The sequence below is a fragment of the Erythrolamprus reginae genome, chromosome 2 (assembly GCF_031021105.1).
Source record: "Erythrolamprus reginae isolate rEryReg1 chromosome 2, rEryReg1.hap1, whole genome shotgun sequence".
NCBI lineage: Eukaryota > Metazoa > Chordata > Lepidosauria > Squamata > Dipsadidae > Erythrolamprus > Erythrolamprus reginae.
The window spans coordinates 217902733-217920137 of record NC_091951.1 but is presented as its reverse complement, the minus strand read 5'-3'; the positions used below and the strand labels follow the sequence as shown (position 1 = coordinate 217920137).

Below are 17405 nucleotides of genomic sequence, written 5' to 3'. Positions count from 1 at the left end.
TACTGTAAACCTGTTGACAAATACACACAGGGAGTAAAAAAAAAAAGCCTCCGGGTTTCAGCAAGAGGTAGCTGGCTTTTTTCATGGTGGGGGGGAGAGGGGGCATACACACACACACACACACACACACACACACGACCTCACCGGCTTTCCATTGCTTTTTCCCCCTCTCGGTTGAAGCACATGGCTGGCTCCTTTGCTTGAGCCAGGGAGAGGAAGAACCAGCCCCACCCCTCCCACAGCTCCTACGGCAAGCGAGAGGGGAAAAAAGCTGGTGCCTCCTCGCTCTGGCTCAGGCAATGGCGCCCCCTTGTGGTGAGTTTGTCAATGACCCGAGTATAAGCCGAGGTTGTGTTTTTCAGCCCATTTTTTGGACTGAAAAACTCAGCTTATACTCGAGTATATACGGTAGTTATACTCTTGCAAATAATTGATCGCAAACTGGATATAAGCCAACAGTGTTAAGTTGTTGCAAAAGGAATGAATGCATTTTTAACAACATCAGTGGAATTTTAGTTTCAAATAATAGAAAGAATAATGGTTCCATTTTATTCTTTGGCCTGTCTATTCCTGGCCACTCTACTTTTTAAACAGTTAAAGGGAAAGAGAGTCAAATAACAAGAGAGTTATGAACTGTGCATGTTTAGACTTGAGGGAAGATCAAAATCACTTCTCATGTAACTGACAGTAAAATTTAAGACCTGGTTTGTTTTCCAAGTCAAGAATAATGGATTCAAGTTCAGCCAGGTTCTGACTGAATGTTAAAAATAATGGCAATAATTTAGTATGAAAGCAATTTCCATCAGATGTGTTTTATTAGAAACCAGACAATTGTGCCAGGGATGCTTTAAGGCAGATTCCTGCACTGAGCAGGGTAGGACTTAATGGCCTAAAAACATTTTCAAACCCTCTAAATGAAGGAATGCATTGCTCTGGTTCAGTCCTTCTTAAGCATGGATGCTGTCAAAGTCCCCAGTGAAGACGATGTCCTCAAAAGGGGCTAAGTGCAACCCAGCTGTGTGTGGGGTCACCCACGAAAGCGAATCCTAGAAAGAAGAACCTGGACACATTCTCTCTCTGGGTGGAGTGACATGGTGTAGAGCCATGTACCCCTTTTTATTTAGGAACATAAGGAAATGGGGTATAATTACATATACATGTCAAATGATACATCCAACCATACAACTTCAAACATATCTTTTGAGTTCTTCCTTTCCCATAGATATCAAGAAACAATTTCCTTGGAACTTCCTAAGAGCAGATGTTTATTCACACCTAATTTCTCTGAAGTCTTATTCCTTATCTTGCTAATCTTCCTTAATTACCCTGCTGTTGTGTGCTCCAGGCAATGAAAATTCCCCCCTTTGATCCTATAATGTGGTGAAAACTTTGTTTATTGTGAGATGTTTTATTTGAGCCCTGTATTGATTGCCAGGAATGCAGATTAGTGTCCTCCTGTCCTGGTTTTATAGAATCAGGGTTTTTTTATGCTAGAGGTCCAGATTTTTTTAATACAATCCTATTCTAACATAATTTGCTATGCTGCAACAATTACATATTTATTCCTACAGATTAAAGTTTCGGTCATGGATTCACCAGTCCAAAACTACACTGTCTACCTCATTGTTGATGTTGATGATGTGCTGACCCACATTTCATATATCACAGACGAGAATGGTCTGGCCTACTTCTCTCTGGATACAAGTACCTGGAACAACACCTTGGTTTCTATAAAGGTGAGTTGACACAAAGAAATAGGGATTTGCCAAGCATGACAGTGTCCAGTCCCATATTAACAATGTCGTTTTATGCCACTGGCATGAAAATGTTCATATTCCCAATATCAAAAAATGGATGAAAAGATTTAAATTCTAAAGTTGCAATAGTTAAATTATAATAAAAATATGTGTGGGGCTTGCAGTACAACAAAGTCACGTGTGAATTATGCAAGAATTATGTGTCTAATCCTTGTGCGGAAATGAGTTCCATTTTGAAAACATTATACTTCTTTCACTTTTTTTAGAAACAAAAGGGACATCTTAGCCAATGTATGCACTCATTTATATATCTAAGTATTGTCACAGTTGGGCTTGTCAGTAACTGTAGTGATGCTTAGCAACTGCCTTAAGGAGTGACATTTCAAAGATACAGTGGTAGTGAAAAAGTAACTGCAACTATGCCCACATTTATGTCCTTCATAGCATCTGTCTCTCTGACGTGACTATGCCATTACAGTGGAACCCCGACATAAGAGCTGCTCTACTTAAGAGCAACTCGAGATAAGAGCTGGGAGGGGAGAGATATTTTTGTTCTACTTACAAGCCCAAATTCGAGATACAAGCGCCAAGGAGCTGTCTCCTGAAGCCAAACGCTAACTTCCGCGTTCGGCTTCAGGAGACAGCTGCGAAGCGGCGCGCGTGTTTTAAAAGGTTGCAGCCGGCCTGGGGGGCTCGGGGGGGGGGTGCTTGCAGCTTTCCTTCTTGCTCTTTTTCTTTCTCTCTTTTACCTTCCCTTCCTCTATTTCTTCTTTTCTTTCTCCTTCCCACCTTCTTCCCTCCCTCCCTCCCTTCACTCATTCCTCTCTTACTCTCCCCTTTCATAAGTTTCCTTGCTTCCTTCCTCTGTTCCTGTCCCTTCCCCCTTTCTTTCTTTCTTTCTTTCTTTCATTCTTTCTTGCTCTTTTTCTTTCTCTCTTTTACCTTCCCTTCCTCTATTTCTTCTTTTCTTTCTCCTTCCCACCTTCTTCCCTCCCTCCCTCCCTTCACTCATTCCTCTCTTACTCTCCCCTTTCATAAGTTTCCTTGCTTCCTTCCTCTGTTCCTGTCCCTTCCCTCTTTCCTTCCTTCCTTCCCACCCTCCGTCCATTCATTCACCCATTCCTCTCTTGATCGCTTAAAGCCGGTCCCTGGTGCAAAAAGGGTTGGGGACCTCTGTCCTACAGGATTGGGTGGCAGAGAAGTTGAACATATGTAAATTTAAAAGTTTAAGAAAGTTTACAAGTTAAGTGAAAGAAACTTCATTATTCATTTATATGTACATGTACATTTCTTCATTAAAAACATGTCTTTCTGCATAATTTAGACTAACTTTGTGAGTTTTTTGAGGGCTGGAACCAATTAAAATTATTTACATTAATTCCTATGGGGAAAAGTCGTTCGAGATAAGAGCTGCTCGACTTAAGAGCCCAGGTCCGGAACGAATTAAACTCGTATCTCGAGGTACCACTGTACAGTCAAATTAATATACAGTGCCTTGTGCCTGACATGTTTTTTCCTCCATGCCCCCCCAGAAAAGCTGAGTTTCTTCCTTTGAGTTGTTTTGCTGACACCAAATTAAGAACCTTAACTCTCTGACTTTAATTAGCCAGCTGGCAATTGGTGCCTGTAATTGACAAGACTAATCAGTTTCACATATTTGGCATTTGTTTGCCTTCTAAACAAGGAGTGGGAAGTTCTGGGTCTAGCTTATTTCCTTCTAAGTACCATATTTTTTGGACTATAAGGCACACCAAGATTTTGAAGCTGTAAGTAAGGGGGAAAAAGATATTCCCCTCCCCCAGCCTCCAGGAGCAGTCTGCAAGCCTCTCAAAACCTCTGTGCCCCGTGTTTTTTTGCCAGTTTTTCACAAAATGGGGGGTATTTGCCCCACAGCCCCCAGGAGTACTCTGCAAAGCCTCTGTGCACCCGTTTTGATACAAGGCAGAGCTTCAGGAGGCCAAAAATGGCTGTATTCAGTGTATAAGATGCACCAACATTTCCAATCTCTTTTGGGGGGGGGGAGGGTGTCTTACAGTATATTTCCCATTGTATGCCTGTTTATAATTCCTTTCTTTCCAATGAATGTAAATGCAAATATTAATTCTCTTGCTAATTATCCCAGCACTGGAGTGAGCATTCCAAAGGGCAAGCAAGTGTGGGGGAAAGGAAAGCTAAAATAAAATTTTGGTCACAGGCAGTTAGTGACCATGTCTTTTGGTGACTAAATTGAGAGTCCCAAGTGTACTTGCTAACCAAGGACTCCCTGTAAGAATCCTTAAGTTAAAACCCCTGTGTTCTGTCCAGGTCTATTTGACCCTAAACGAAGTTTGAGACCCTATACAAATTTTCCCTGCATATCTGAAACGTGAAATTACATGACTTTGCCTCATTTGAGGGGTTCTTTCTATGAGTATTTTTTTGGGTTGCTTAGTTTTTGCTGGGCACAATGACTATACACTTGTTCTTTTTTTCTTTTCTTTTTTTGCAAATCTTTTTATTGTTTTATAGATACATATATCACAATTTGTTTATACAGTTTACAGGTCTTATCCAATTTTTTTACCGGTTACAGTTGTTATATGGATAATATTAAGTTAATACTATGCAATGCAAAACAGGGTAAAAACATTCAAATGGTATGGAATGTTTGGAAGCCATAGTATATCCGAATTTAATAGACCCTACCAAGACCATAAAATATAAAGATATTTTACATCCAAATGGAGAACTTAAAACTAAACAAGAATTGGAAATACAAAATTATAGGATGGACGAGTGGACATATATACAAATAAAATCAAGATATAATAAGGCTAAACAAATACCAGGTATAGCAAATTCCACCCAAACTCTAGACAAGATCTTAACAGGAAACGCTGAAAAACAGATAACCAAACTATACCAGATTTTACTAGAACATGAGAAAGAAAAAGAGATGATTAAAAATCCAATGGTAGCCTGGGAGAAAAACCTACAAAGAAAAATCCATATAGCAGAATGGGAGAAAACATGGAATACAATAACCAAAATCACCCTATCATCAGCCTATAAAGAAAACTATTACAAACTATTTTACAGGTGGTATCTACCACCGGCAAGACTTGCCAAAATTTACCCAGCACTACAAAATGTATGTTGGAAATGCAATAAAGAAAAAGGAACTTTCTTCCATATGTGGTGGTCCTGCCCTAAAATCCAAAAAATTTGGGAAACAATTTACAAATGGTTAAAGGAAATCACGAAGGAGGAAATAGAGTACTCACCGGAGGGGATGCTCCTCGGAATTTGGAAAAAATCTTACTCGAAACAAACCCTTTTTTTAGTGACTCACATAAATACAGCTACAAGAATTGCAATTGCGCAAACATGGAAGAACAAACAGACCCCCAATGTAAATTTAATAATAGAAAAAATATATACATGTGCAGAAATGGATAAATTGACAAACCTACTTAAGGGAAACAGAATCAACGAAACTAAAAGCATGTGGAACAATTGGCACGAGTGGATTCAAAGGAAAAGATTTGTATAACCTTATACAAAATAGCAGTACAAACCTTAAAAAAAAAATGAAAAAGACTATACACTTGTTCTGTTCCCTGGTCTATTTGACCCAGACTAAGAAAAAGGTTGATTTTAGCTACTGTGATTTTGTTTTGAATACCTATTGCATTGGTATGCTATAGTATATTATACTTGATCATAAACAAATGAAAAATGAAATTAAAAATTAATGTTTATTTATTTATTTTGCTCAGAAAAGCCCTCCCCCCCAGCTGTTTGCTATTATGTTTGCTTTTTATATAGACCAGGTTGCAAATTCCAAATTACATCCTTGTTTTATAGTCTGGAGGACAGAAGGAAAAGGGGGGACATGATCGAAACATTTAAATATATTAAAGGGTTAAATAAGGTCCAGGAGGGAAGTGTTTTTAATAGGAAAGTGAACACAAGAACAAGGGGACACAATCTGAAGTTAGTTGGGGGAAAGATCAAAAGCAACATGAGAAAATATTATTTTACTGAAAGAGTAGTAGATCCTTGGAACAAACTTCCAGCAGATGTGGTAGATAAATCCACAGTAACTGAATTTAAACATGCCTGGGATAAACATATATCCATCCTAAGATAAAATACAGAAAATAGTATAAGAGCAGACTAGATGGACCATGAGGTCTTTTTCTGCCGTCAGACTTCTATGTTTCTATGTTTTTAGTACAATGGATTTCTTTCATAAAATTAGTTGTATGAGTATCATGTACTTACTTTTCTGTGTACTTCATCTCATTTTTCAACAGGGTGCATATTGTAAAGTAATTTTGGATTACTGTGACATGAAGCAGGCTAATGTGTGCGGTTGCACATATATCATCACATATCACATCACATATGATCACATATCATATCAGATATGATCACATATCACATCATCTATGCAATCAATAAATCAATATAACACTGCTGTGATATTTTGATTGCATGGATGAGCATTGAGTACAGATTTGAACAGGTTCTGTTTCAGGGCCCCATCACACATTTACAGATGCAGCCTACTAAAAAATTATAGTAGCTAAGATCAACATTTTTTTAGTCCAGGTCAAATAGACCCGGGAACAGAACAAGTGTATAGTAAATGTGAACAGAACACAGTGGTTAAGAAATAACTTAAATCAGTTTGAGAACTGGTTTAATATGATAGCATAGGCCTATTTTGACATAATAACCATCCAGTTTCCTCTTGTCAAACTGTTCTAAATATCACAGTAAAATATGCATGAACACTGATAATTCCCATTGTTGATACCATTTCCTTACAGGCAACATATACATTTGGGAATAAAACTGAAGAACAGATTGCTCGGATGTCGGGTTTAGAAGATTATAAGTGGCTGAAGCCCTTCTACTCAGAGAGTAATAGTTTTATTGAGATTCAACATGTGGAAGAGGAGCTGCCCTGTGGAAAGGATCAGGAAGTATTGGTAGATTATATCCTTGACCGGAAAGAGCTGGGCCCTGAGGCTGACCACGTAGATTTTTATTACATGGTGAGCATATAACAATTGTGGAAAGGTTAACAGTATGTCTATGACAAAAGAAATATTAATACAGGCAACATAGTTCTCAATTCCTGAAAAGAAGAAAGAAAAGAGAAATTCTAAACCAAGTAAGTTTAAAGAGTAAGACAGAAGAACAAAATTGAAAAATGTTTCCTGAGATAATGGCATTTTTATATCTTATATGTTGGCAGTTCATTCAGCAGTAACTATGACTCTCAGTACATAGGGAACTTCTCTATGAAGACTTTTGGAGGAAAATCATAAGGGAAAAATCAGACCTGCAGTTTTTGCTTCCATTTAAATTTTCAGAAGAAAAACCTATAGTTTCAGTTGTGAAGTACATTGTTTAATTTTTTTAAAATTTTATTTTTTAATATACATCAACATCAATACATGAACAGTGTGTTATCTGGATATCGCTCATTTTGATACAAATAATAATGATGCTAATAATATTTGTTACATTAGTCAAACTTTTGTAATCTTTGTGTTAATAGACTTTTGTATTAAGATATAAATCCTTCATTATTTAGTTGTTCAGTATTTCAATATGCCATTCTAATGCCAATCAGAATATTATTTGAGCATAAATAGTAATACCATCTTTCAACCTCTAATCTTTCTATCTGGTTATTGCTTTTCTTCTATTATATTATAAAAATTATGTTATAAAAATGTGTATACTAATATTTTCCCTATTTCTTATTTCTACCTCTATTCTAACTTTTAGTAAGCCACCATTACTAGTCCTAGGGTTAATATACATATTTGTATTGAGATATTATCATGGCCTGCCAGTGGCCAGTAGAGCTGGTGGCAGATTTGGACAGTGAGGAGGTTGGGGAGGAACATTGACCATTCCTGGAATCTGAGGAAGGCTCTGATATGTTTTCTGTGTCGGAGGAAGAGGTGGGACCAGGCTGTCTGACAGTTATCAGCTACCTTTGGAGTCAGAGATAAGTGGAGCAGAAGAACGTCTGGAGTCTGTTCCCAATGTACGCATGCACAGAGCTATCAAGAGAAGGGAACAATTAAGGAACAGGTCAACTCGAGAGTAAAGGCACATATGGATGCCATAGGGAATAAATAGGAGCAAAGGTGTTTCTAGGAGACCATTAGTTGATTTATTATTGTGAAGATTTACTTATCTGAGTTCATGCCTCACAAAGACTCCTTGTAAATTATTTCATTGTACAGCATTGCGCCTGGAAGCTATCAGGCTGGCAAATATCCAAGGACTGATAAGGTCTATTGTTGCAATTAGACCTCAAAAGACTTATTGACAGCACTTTTCTGGATGTGAATGCTAAGAATTCACATTAACAAAATAAAAAGGTTTTTTTTTTAGGTATGCACAGGTATGGTATATGTGGTACCAAGTTCCAATCACTGTTCATCTACACTGCTCCTGCACTTTGTTTATTGCCTTGGCTGCCCCAGCTTCTGGCTGCCTCTTCTCCTTGTCGTGGATGAGAGGGAAGAAAGCCCTGGGTCAAGTAGGAGAGTTGTGACTCACTGCATCTGCAGGGTGCTCCTCTTTTCTTTGTCATCGGCACAGTGTGGCTTTAACTTCTTTTAGAGCCCTCAAATTGGGAAAATGCAGGATAGGAGCATAGACACTCATTCCTCACATCCAATCTCACCATGATGTTAGCCAGAAGTCCAAATAGAAAGATTCTTTAGCAGAGACCAAAGAGCCAATGAGACATTGGGACATTGCTACCATGTCTCCCCAGTCCTTCTTTTCATTAAACTAGACATACCCAGTTCCTGCAACCATTTTTCATATGTTTTAGCCTCCAGTCCCCTAATCATCTTTGTTGCTCTTCTCTGCACACTTTCTAGAATCTCAACATTTTTTTTACATCATGGTGACCAAATCTGGATGCAGTATTCCAAGTGTGACCTTACCAAGACATTATAAAATGGTATTAACACTTTATGTGATCTTGATTCTATCCCTCTGTTTATACAGCTTAGAACTGTATTGGCTTTTTTGGCAGCTGCTGCACATTGCTGGCTCATATTTAAGTGACTCCAAGATCCCTTTCATAATTATTACTATTGAACAAGGTACCACATATACTATACCTGCACATTTTGTTTTTCTTGCCTAAATGTAGAACCTTACTTTTTTTTTTACCATTGAATTTCATTTTGTTAGATAGCACCCAATGTTCAGGTCTGTCAAGATCATTCTGTGTCTTAAACCTATCTTCTGGAGTGTTGGCTATTCCTGTTAACTTGGTGTCCTCTGCAAATTTGATGAGTTCCTTATCACCTTGTCCAAATCATTGCTGAAGTTGTTGAAGAGTACTGGACCTAAAACAGAGCCTTGGGTACTCCACTTCCCTCCATGTAGATGCAGTTCCATTAAGGACTACATGTTGAATGTGGCTCATCAGCCAATTACGAATTCATCTGGTGGTGGTGGTGTTGCTGTCTAACCCACATTGTTCTACTTTGTCTAGTAATAGGTTAGGGTCTACTTTATCAAATACCTTACTGAAATCTAAGTAAATTAGATTGACAGCATTTCTCCGGTCCACTAATTTTGCCACATAATACCTCTTAATATGGGAATTGTTAAACTAGAGACTACTAATAAGACATAGAAAGTAGAAATTGTAAAAACACTATTGATTCCGTGTCAAGTGGATCAATTTTAAAGATCATCCCCACCTTACCATCTCAGATTTTGATGAAATTTGGCACACAGTTTCTTTATGATATAAAACTATGTTGTGCAACATTTTAGTTCAAAAGACTAAAAATTGGAAGTTCTAGGAGACCTCAAGTAAAGGGTTGCAAAATGCTGAGCTGGCAAAAATGACATTTTGGGCCAGTTTCTAGAAGCTTTAGTAGTATGTTGGAGATATTTGGAGAACCTGTAAGGCTTTATAAACTGACAAAACCCCATATACCTAGTCCTCTCACTTTGGCCCAAAATGTCATTTTTGTCGACTCAGCATTTTGCAACTCTCTATTTGAAGTCTCCTAGAACTCCCAATTTTTAGTCTTTTGAACTAAAATTTTGCACACCATAAAGAAACTATGTGCCAAATTTCATCAAAATCTGAGATGGTGAGGTGGGGACCACTGGTCCACTTCACACGGAATGACCCTATTTTATATACAGCCACAAAATAAAATACATTATAATTCAATTTATATTTAAATCTGAGAAGTTGAACGAATATTAGTATGCATATTAATAAATATCATTATTGTTATCAGGATTTTATATTTTATTTTGTCTAAAATAAGTAAATAGACCTAGACAATATACTGTTCACTAAGTATCTTGAAGGAATATATACAACAGCATCTTTGATGCTGTTTCTCCTGTTTTTTTTCTGTGTGCAGTGTTTGTGTAGGTAATAATTTAGTATTTCTTTTACTACCAGCTTGTATCAAAAGGAAAGATTGTTTTCAGTGGACAGAAGCAAGTGCTTGTTGGCCAGGATGAGAGTAAGTGCACAATTACATTGTTATAATGAACCTAAAATCCTTTTATGTTATACACAATCCTGTTTTATCTAGTTAGTGTTTCTTTCAGGTATTATTTATTTTGTTTTCATTTCACAAAGTTAAATCTAGACAACATCTCAAATGGAATATATACAGTGACAACCACTGGAAACAAATGAGCCTGTATCAATTGTGATATTGAACTGTAGGGAGTGCTCTGAATTTTTCAATGTTTGTCCATTTCACAACGTTCCCCATAATTATTATTTATTTACATCCCACCTTTATCATTTTTATAAATAACTCAAGTCACACTTTCTTCCTCCTACTTTCCCAACAATGGCCCTGTGAGATGGGTTGGGTTAAGAGAATGTAAGTGGCCCAAAGTCAACTGGCTGGCTTTCATGGGTAACCTAGAACTTGAATTTATGACCTCCTGCTTTCTAGGCATTAACCACTAAACCAAACTGGCTCTTAAACTTTCCCATTAATAATGGGAAAGGGATTCTTTCAAAATTATTGGATTGCTAATTGAGCAGAGGACAATATTAGATGAAATTCCACACGTTGCTGAGTAGGACAACACATTCTCACCAATATTGAAATCTGAAGAAAACATGTTTCTTTGTGCACTCAGTCTGAAAAGACATATAGAAACATATACTTACCTTCTTATTCAGCTTCTGATATTGCCAAAGAGGAAAGCACTTCTTCATCAAAATGCATTGTGCAATTATTCAGCTTTTGTTCAGACTTTTTTAGAAGGAAAATTGTGGAAGAATTAATGAGGAGATTGAGGAAAACTAATAAAGCAGCAAAATAAATTTATATAAAATTTTATGAATGAGTCTGTTTATAGCTCTATAAAAGTCACTTTGGAAACAGCCTTCAGTTATATTATTGCTTTGACAACCTAAATTCTATGTTAACTACAAAAACTAAAGGTAAAAGGAAGAAAAAACTGCTATGTTTCAGTAATGATGTAAGGGCTATAGTCAATGAAAAAAAGCCTGCCTATAGGAGGTATAAAGAATCTGGAAGTATAGCTGACAGAGAGGTGTATAAAATGAGACAGAAGGAAGCAAAACAGATAATACATGCTGCTAAAGCCTCAAAAGAAGAAGAAATTGCCAAATCTGTTAAGAAGGGGGATAAAACCTTCTTCAGATATATTAGTGATAGGAAGAAGAAAAACTGCAGCATAACAAAGCTTAGTACTGGGGATAATACATTGATGTGAATAACTCAATCTATATAGTCTGGAGGACAGAAGGAAAAGGGGGGCATGATCGAAACATTTAAATATGTCAAAGGGTTAAATAAGGTTCAGGAGGGAAGTGTTTTTAATAGGAAAGTGAACACAAGAACAAGGGGACACAATCTGAAGTTAGTTGGGGGGGGGAATCAAAAGCAACATGAGAAAATATTATTTTACTGAAAGAGTAGTAGATCCTTGGAACAAACTTCCAGCAGACGTGGTTGTTAAATCCACAGTATCTAAATTTAAACATGCCTGGGATAAACATATATCCATCCTAAAATAAAATACAGAAAAATAGTATAAGGGCAGACTAGATGGATCATGAGATCTTTTTCTGCTGTCAGTCTTCTATGTTTAATAAGGAGGTTGCTGACCATTTGAATAGCTACTTCTGTTCAGTTTTCTCAGAAGACTGCTTACAGTATAATACTATGGATGGACATAGCAATGATTCCAGTTGTAGGGATTCAGCTTCAGTGATCTCAGAGGCTGATGTCTTAGAAGAACTTAAATGATTAAAGATAAATAAGGCAATGTGTCCAGATGGCATCCACCCCAGAGTTCTTAAAAGACTCAGATCTGTGATTGCTACCCCCTGACTGATTTGTTTAACCAATGCCTTATTTAACCCTTTAACCCTTGTTTAACCAATGCCTTTTAACAGATTTGCCTGATGATTGGAGAATTACAAGCTGTGTGCCACAAGGGTCTGTTCTGAGTCCTATTCTTTTTAATATGTTTGTGACTGGCATATGAGAAGGTTTGGTAGGGAAGGTTTGCCTATTTGACGATGACATAGAAACATAGAAGTCTCTAAAGTGCAATAGGGTTGATATTCCTGGAGGCCTCTGTAATATAGCAAATGATTTAGCTTTACTAGACAAGTAGTCAAAGCAATAGAAACTGCAGTTTAATGTTTCCAAATGTAAAATAATGCACACGGGGAAAAGGAATCCTCAATCTGAGTATTGTATTGGCAGTTCTCAGTTAGCAAAAACTTCAGAAGAGAAGGATTTAGGGGTAATGATTTCTGACAGTCTCAAAATGGGTGAACAGTGCAATCAGGCAGTAGGGAAAGCAAGTAGAATGCTTGGCTGCATAGCTACAGGTATAGCAAGCAGGAAGAGGGAGATTGTGATCCCACCTTCTACAAATCACTCTTACCACCATTAATAGATGCTGCAAATGCAATTCCAAGGCCATCTTTGCATCTCTCCACCAATTCAGTTGGATGCAGATATGAGTGCAGAGGGTCTGAATGACTCTTGAACACAGAAGAGAGTCCTGGTTCCACTTCAATATTAACAGATATTTCAAAGTGACAATATGTTAATTAGAATGTTAGAAAACCAACCCTACCCACTTGCCCCTCCAAAGTTTCATTGTAACTTCTGCTGAGTGCTCTTGAATGAGTGAACAGGCAGTAGGGAAAGCAAGTAGAATGCTTGGCTGCATTGCTAGAGGTATAACATGCGGGAAGAGGGAGATTGTGATCCCGCTATATAGACCACATTTGGAATGCTGTGTCCAGTTCTGGAGACCTCATCTACAAAAAGATATTGATAAAATTGAATGGGTCCAAAGACGGACTACAAAAATGGTGGAAGGTCTTAAGCATAAAACTTATCAGGAAAGACTTCATGAACTCAATCTGTATAGTCTGGAGGACAGAAGGGAAAGGGGTGGCATGATCAAAACATTTAAATATGTTAAAGGGTTAAATAAGGTTCAGGAGGGAAGTACTTCTAATAGGAAAGTGAACACAAGAACAAGGGGGCACAATCTGAGGTTAGTTGGGGGAAAGATCAGAAGCAACATGAGAAAATATTATTTTACTGAAAGAGTAGTAGATGCTTGGAATGAACTTCCAGCAGATGTGGTTGGTAAATCCACAGTAACTGAATTTAAACATGCCTGGGATAAACATATATCCATTGTAAGATAAAATGCAGGAAATAGTATAAGGGCAGACTAGATGGACCATGAGGTCTTTTTCTGCCATCAGTCTTCTATGTTTCTGTGTTTCTATGTTTAATTTAAAAAAATATGCTTTTCTAAATTACATCCAGTTTTAGAGAAAAAGAGCTGCAAACTGTGTTATCTTGCTTTTTATAAATGGATTTGGAAAAATGTTCCAAATCCAAACCTTGCACTTTGTGGTAAACAAAAATATAAAACTTGGGTTAAGTGTTGTATTAACTTAGTAGTGGTTTGCAAATTAAGACAAATTGCCAATAGTTTTTGGCATTGGCCATTGACTAAATGGACTTCAATAGATTTATCCTGAAGAAGACTCAGATTTATTTGGAAACACTTCAGAATTTGCAACAAATTGATTACATTGACAAAGCAGAGGCTGAGAAGTTTTATTAACTTTTCCTTCCTTGCATATTTCTGAATGTCATAGTGCAGACATAATTTTTATTTCTTTGGCTTTCTTTTTCCATGATCCTTTCCTCCCCTGATCAGCACTCAAAGGCACTTTCTCTCTTATCCTGACTCCCAGTTCTAAGCTGGCACCCATTGCCAAGCTTTTGCTGTTTGCAGTCTTCGCTGATGGTGAGGTGGCAGCTGATGTTGATGTGTTCACAATAAACATGTGCTTCGAACATAAGGTTTGTGAGAAAGAAAGAGGGGCAGAGCAAAGAACATGCAATCACACATCATACAAAGTCATAGAGTGTTAAAGCATGTATGCCGTCGTTTGTCCCTATTATACCTTCCTCATTATGCATAAAGTGAAGTAAGAGAGAAAATGGAAGTGATACATGTGCTTGTTATCCACAACTTACTTTATTTATTTATTTGTTTGTTTGTTTGTTTGTTTATTTGACTTATATGCCGCCCCTTTCCATGGACTCAGGGCAGCTCACAACAATTCAATAAAATATAATATATAAAACACTTCTAAATCCAATTAACAAAATAATTAATTTAAAATATTTTATAAAGCTAAACATTCAAAAGTCAAACATTCAAAAGTCAATACACAATACAGCATTCTACACATTCACTGGCCGGAGGCTGGGGACTAGTGACCCCAAGCCTGGCAGCATAAATACATTTTCAAATTCTTACGAAAGGCAAGGAAGGTGAGGGCAGTACGAATCTCTGGGGGGAGTTGATTCCAGAGGCCAGGGCCCCCACAGAGAAGGCTTTTCCCCTAGGACCCGCCAAGTAACATTGTCTAGTTGATGGGACCTGGCGAAGGCCTGCTCTGTGGGACCTAACCATAAACTGGGATTTGTGCGGCAGAAGGCGGTCCCATAAGTATTCTGGTCCCTATGCCATGTATCTTAGAATACAGTATTGTAGGCAGCAAAAAACCAAACCCAATGAAAACAGTAAAACAATCACCTTGCTTCCTTCCCTCAAGGCAATTCTATCTTCTTAATTTACTGTTATATTTCCCCCCCAACCACTTTGAACCAAAGTACTCTGTTTCATTCACCCATTATTTTTATCTTCTAAAATATGGGACCTTTGTGGAACATATATATAGTAAAGTGTAGCTTTTTACTTGGTGGAATTCCAGCTTCCAATTTAAAATGGTTATTTTAAATGAAGTTGGAGAGTACAGGAAATATGCAAGGGATCAAATGGAGTGTCTATATGCTTATTGGTAAATACAGACTCCCTTCTGGGAATCATAGGTAACATGTGAACACAGTCATTGTGTCCAATATTTTGACATACTTCCCGCTTTATTATCTTTTTTTCCTTCCCTATGATTATTTATGTTTCTAAAGTGTACTTTCTTTAGTCTACTCTCCACTGTCAACACGGATCTCCCTTGTAATAAAAATCTCCTTCTCTTCTTTTCCATCAAAGGTGAATTTGGGGTTCTCATCAGAGGAAGAGCTTCCAGGATCAAAGGTTAATCTGCAGATAGAAGCTGCCCCTGGTGCACTCTGTTCTGTCCAGGCTGTGGACAAGAGTGTCCTCTTGAAAAGTAATTCTACTCTGACACCATTAAAAGTGAGGAAAATATCTTCCTAAACCAAACCCCAAAATAACATACTTTTCCTCCTCCATGCTCTATTTCTAGCAATAATCTTGTTATCTTTTATGGCTGGTAGATGATAGGTTTCATAATTTATCTGTTTTCTCCATTTAAAGAATAGCAATATCATTGCAAAATAATCTTGATTAATGTGCTTCTTAGTATGAGTGCTTAAACTTTTTTAACATTATGATTTTATTAAGCTACATAGACTTATATTTATGTATACACAAGTTACACTAGAAATTTTCATAACTGACCCAGGTACAGTATTCTGCAATATTCTAAAGATTTTAATCTAAGTCATTTAGCATCATGATTTGGTTTGTATTTTCTTTCCTTAATTGCCTAGGTAGCTTACATATGTTGCAACAGTTTTTTTGTATGTAAACAGCAGAATATAAAAAATTATTTACACTAACTGTATGATTCTACTTTATTACTATTGAATACAGCTGTGTTGTTATTCATTGCAGCCATTTTTGTTCCTAGGTATATTCTGCTACTGCAGCCTTTTGGTTTGATTTAATACTAGAAGGATTTCACTATCGCATGGAAGATTTTGAACCTTATCCTTGTTTGCCCCTTCTGGATCCTAAACAAGGGAAAAATCAGCCTTCCAGGGTTGCTCCCTGGTATCAAAGAGAAGCTGATGTTTATAGCCTCTTCAAGGTGAGTGGCTTCTTCTCTTGAACCCAGTGAACCAGAAAACCGTGTTATTCATTTACATCAGCTATTAGCATTGGCAAATGTTTTAAAATTTCAGTGACAACAAATGACAAAGTGATTTCATGATGCAAACTCTGATAAATCCCAGTGTCAGCCACAGATATGAAACTCATAAGGATTTGTGTTGTAAAACTGCAATACACATTTTAACACTCATCCCCACCTCTTTTCAAGTGACTAAAGCTACTGGAGAAGCTATATAATTAATTAATAACTGCCCATACGGTATGCTTTTTCGTACCTTTTTTCTATCTTTCTAGATAAAATGAAATACCATATTTTTCAGAGTACAAGACACACCAGAGTATAAGACACATCTTAGTTTTGGAGGAGGAAAATAGGCGGGGGGGGGGGATCTGCCTATGAGGTATTTAATTAGCTAGCATCCTTAGTCTGGTCAGCTTCAGCACATTATTTTATCCCCTAGTTAGGGCTTTAAAAACCTATTCCTTGCAAGGAGCAATGAAAAAGAGCCTGCAAAGACTTAGGGCTGGAAAAAACCTTCTTCGGAGACAGTAGCAATTAAAAAAGCAGGGAAGATCATAGAACCTCATTAGGGTTGGAAAAAATCTTCTGAGCAAGAAGCAATGAAAAAAACCCTGCAAGCTGGTAGGAGTGGGAAGATTGTTAGTGCCTCACTAGGGCTGGGGGAAAAGCTTTGGAAAAGCTACATTCAGAGTATAAGATACACTCAAATTTTCAGCCTCTTTTTTTTGGGGGGAGGCATGACTTATACTCCTCGGGGGCTGTATCCATGGTTTTTTCTTGATAATGATATAGAACAGTGGCCCCCTTTCTTTGCAGCTTGACAGCCTGGCTTGGGAGAGAGGGGACCTAGGCCACATGAGTGGCGGGCCTATGCTTATGCATACAACCCTTGCACAAATAGTGAGCCAGTATGCAGTTCAACTTGCATGAGTGGCAGATTGGCACACACGAATGCCCGCCAGCTTGCCCCTTGCACAAATTGAATTATGTATGCAGTTACTCCAGCCAGCTACTCACAAGGCCCAAGCCCAAATAGGCCAGGGCTTGGTAGTGGACTGCCTCCTGGGGACTGGGAACCCCTACTATAAAAGCAGTTTACTGTTGCCTTTTTGATTCCCCTATGTTACTGGAATTTCAAA

General features: G+C 37.6%; 1 protein-coding gene across 2 annotated transcripts in view; it reads left to right on the top strand.

Annotated features, from left to right (window-relative positions):
• LOC139161970 (alpha-2-macroglobulin-like protein 1) overlaps positions 1–17405 on the top strand; it is a 100577-nt gene that overhangs the window by 34397 nt on the left and 48775 nt on the right. For both annotated transcript variants that reach the window (XM_070741845.1, XM_070741844.1), the window contains 6 exons: positions 1572–1736; positions 6575–6802; positions 10222–10285; positions 14016–14161; positions 15378–15524; positions 16042–16221. In XM_070741845.1, coding sequence (XP_070597946.1) covers positions 1572–1736; positions 6575–6802; positions 10222–10285; positions 14016–14161; positions 15378–15524; positions 16042–16221 — 930 coding nt within the window. The remainder of the gene's footprint in view (positions 1–1571; positions 1737–6574; positions 6803–10221; positions 10286–14015; positions 14162–15377; positions 15525–16041; positions 16222–17405) is intronic.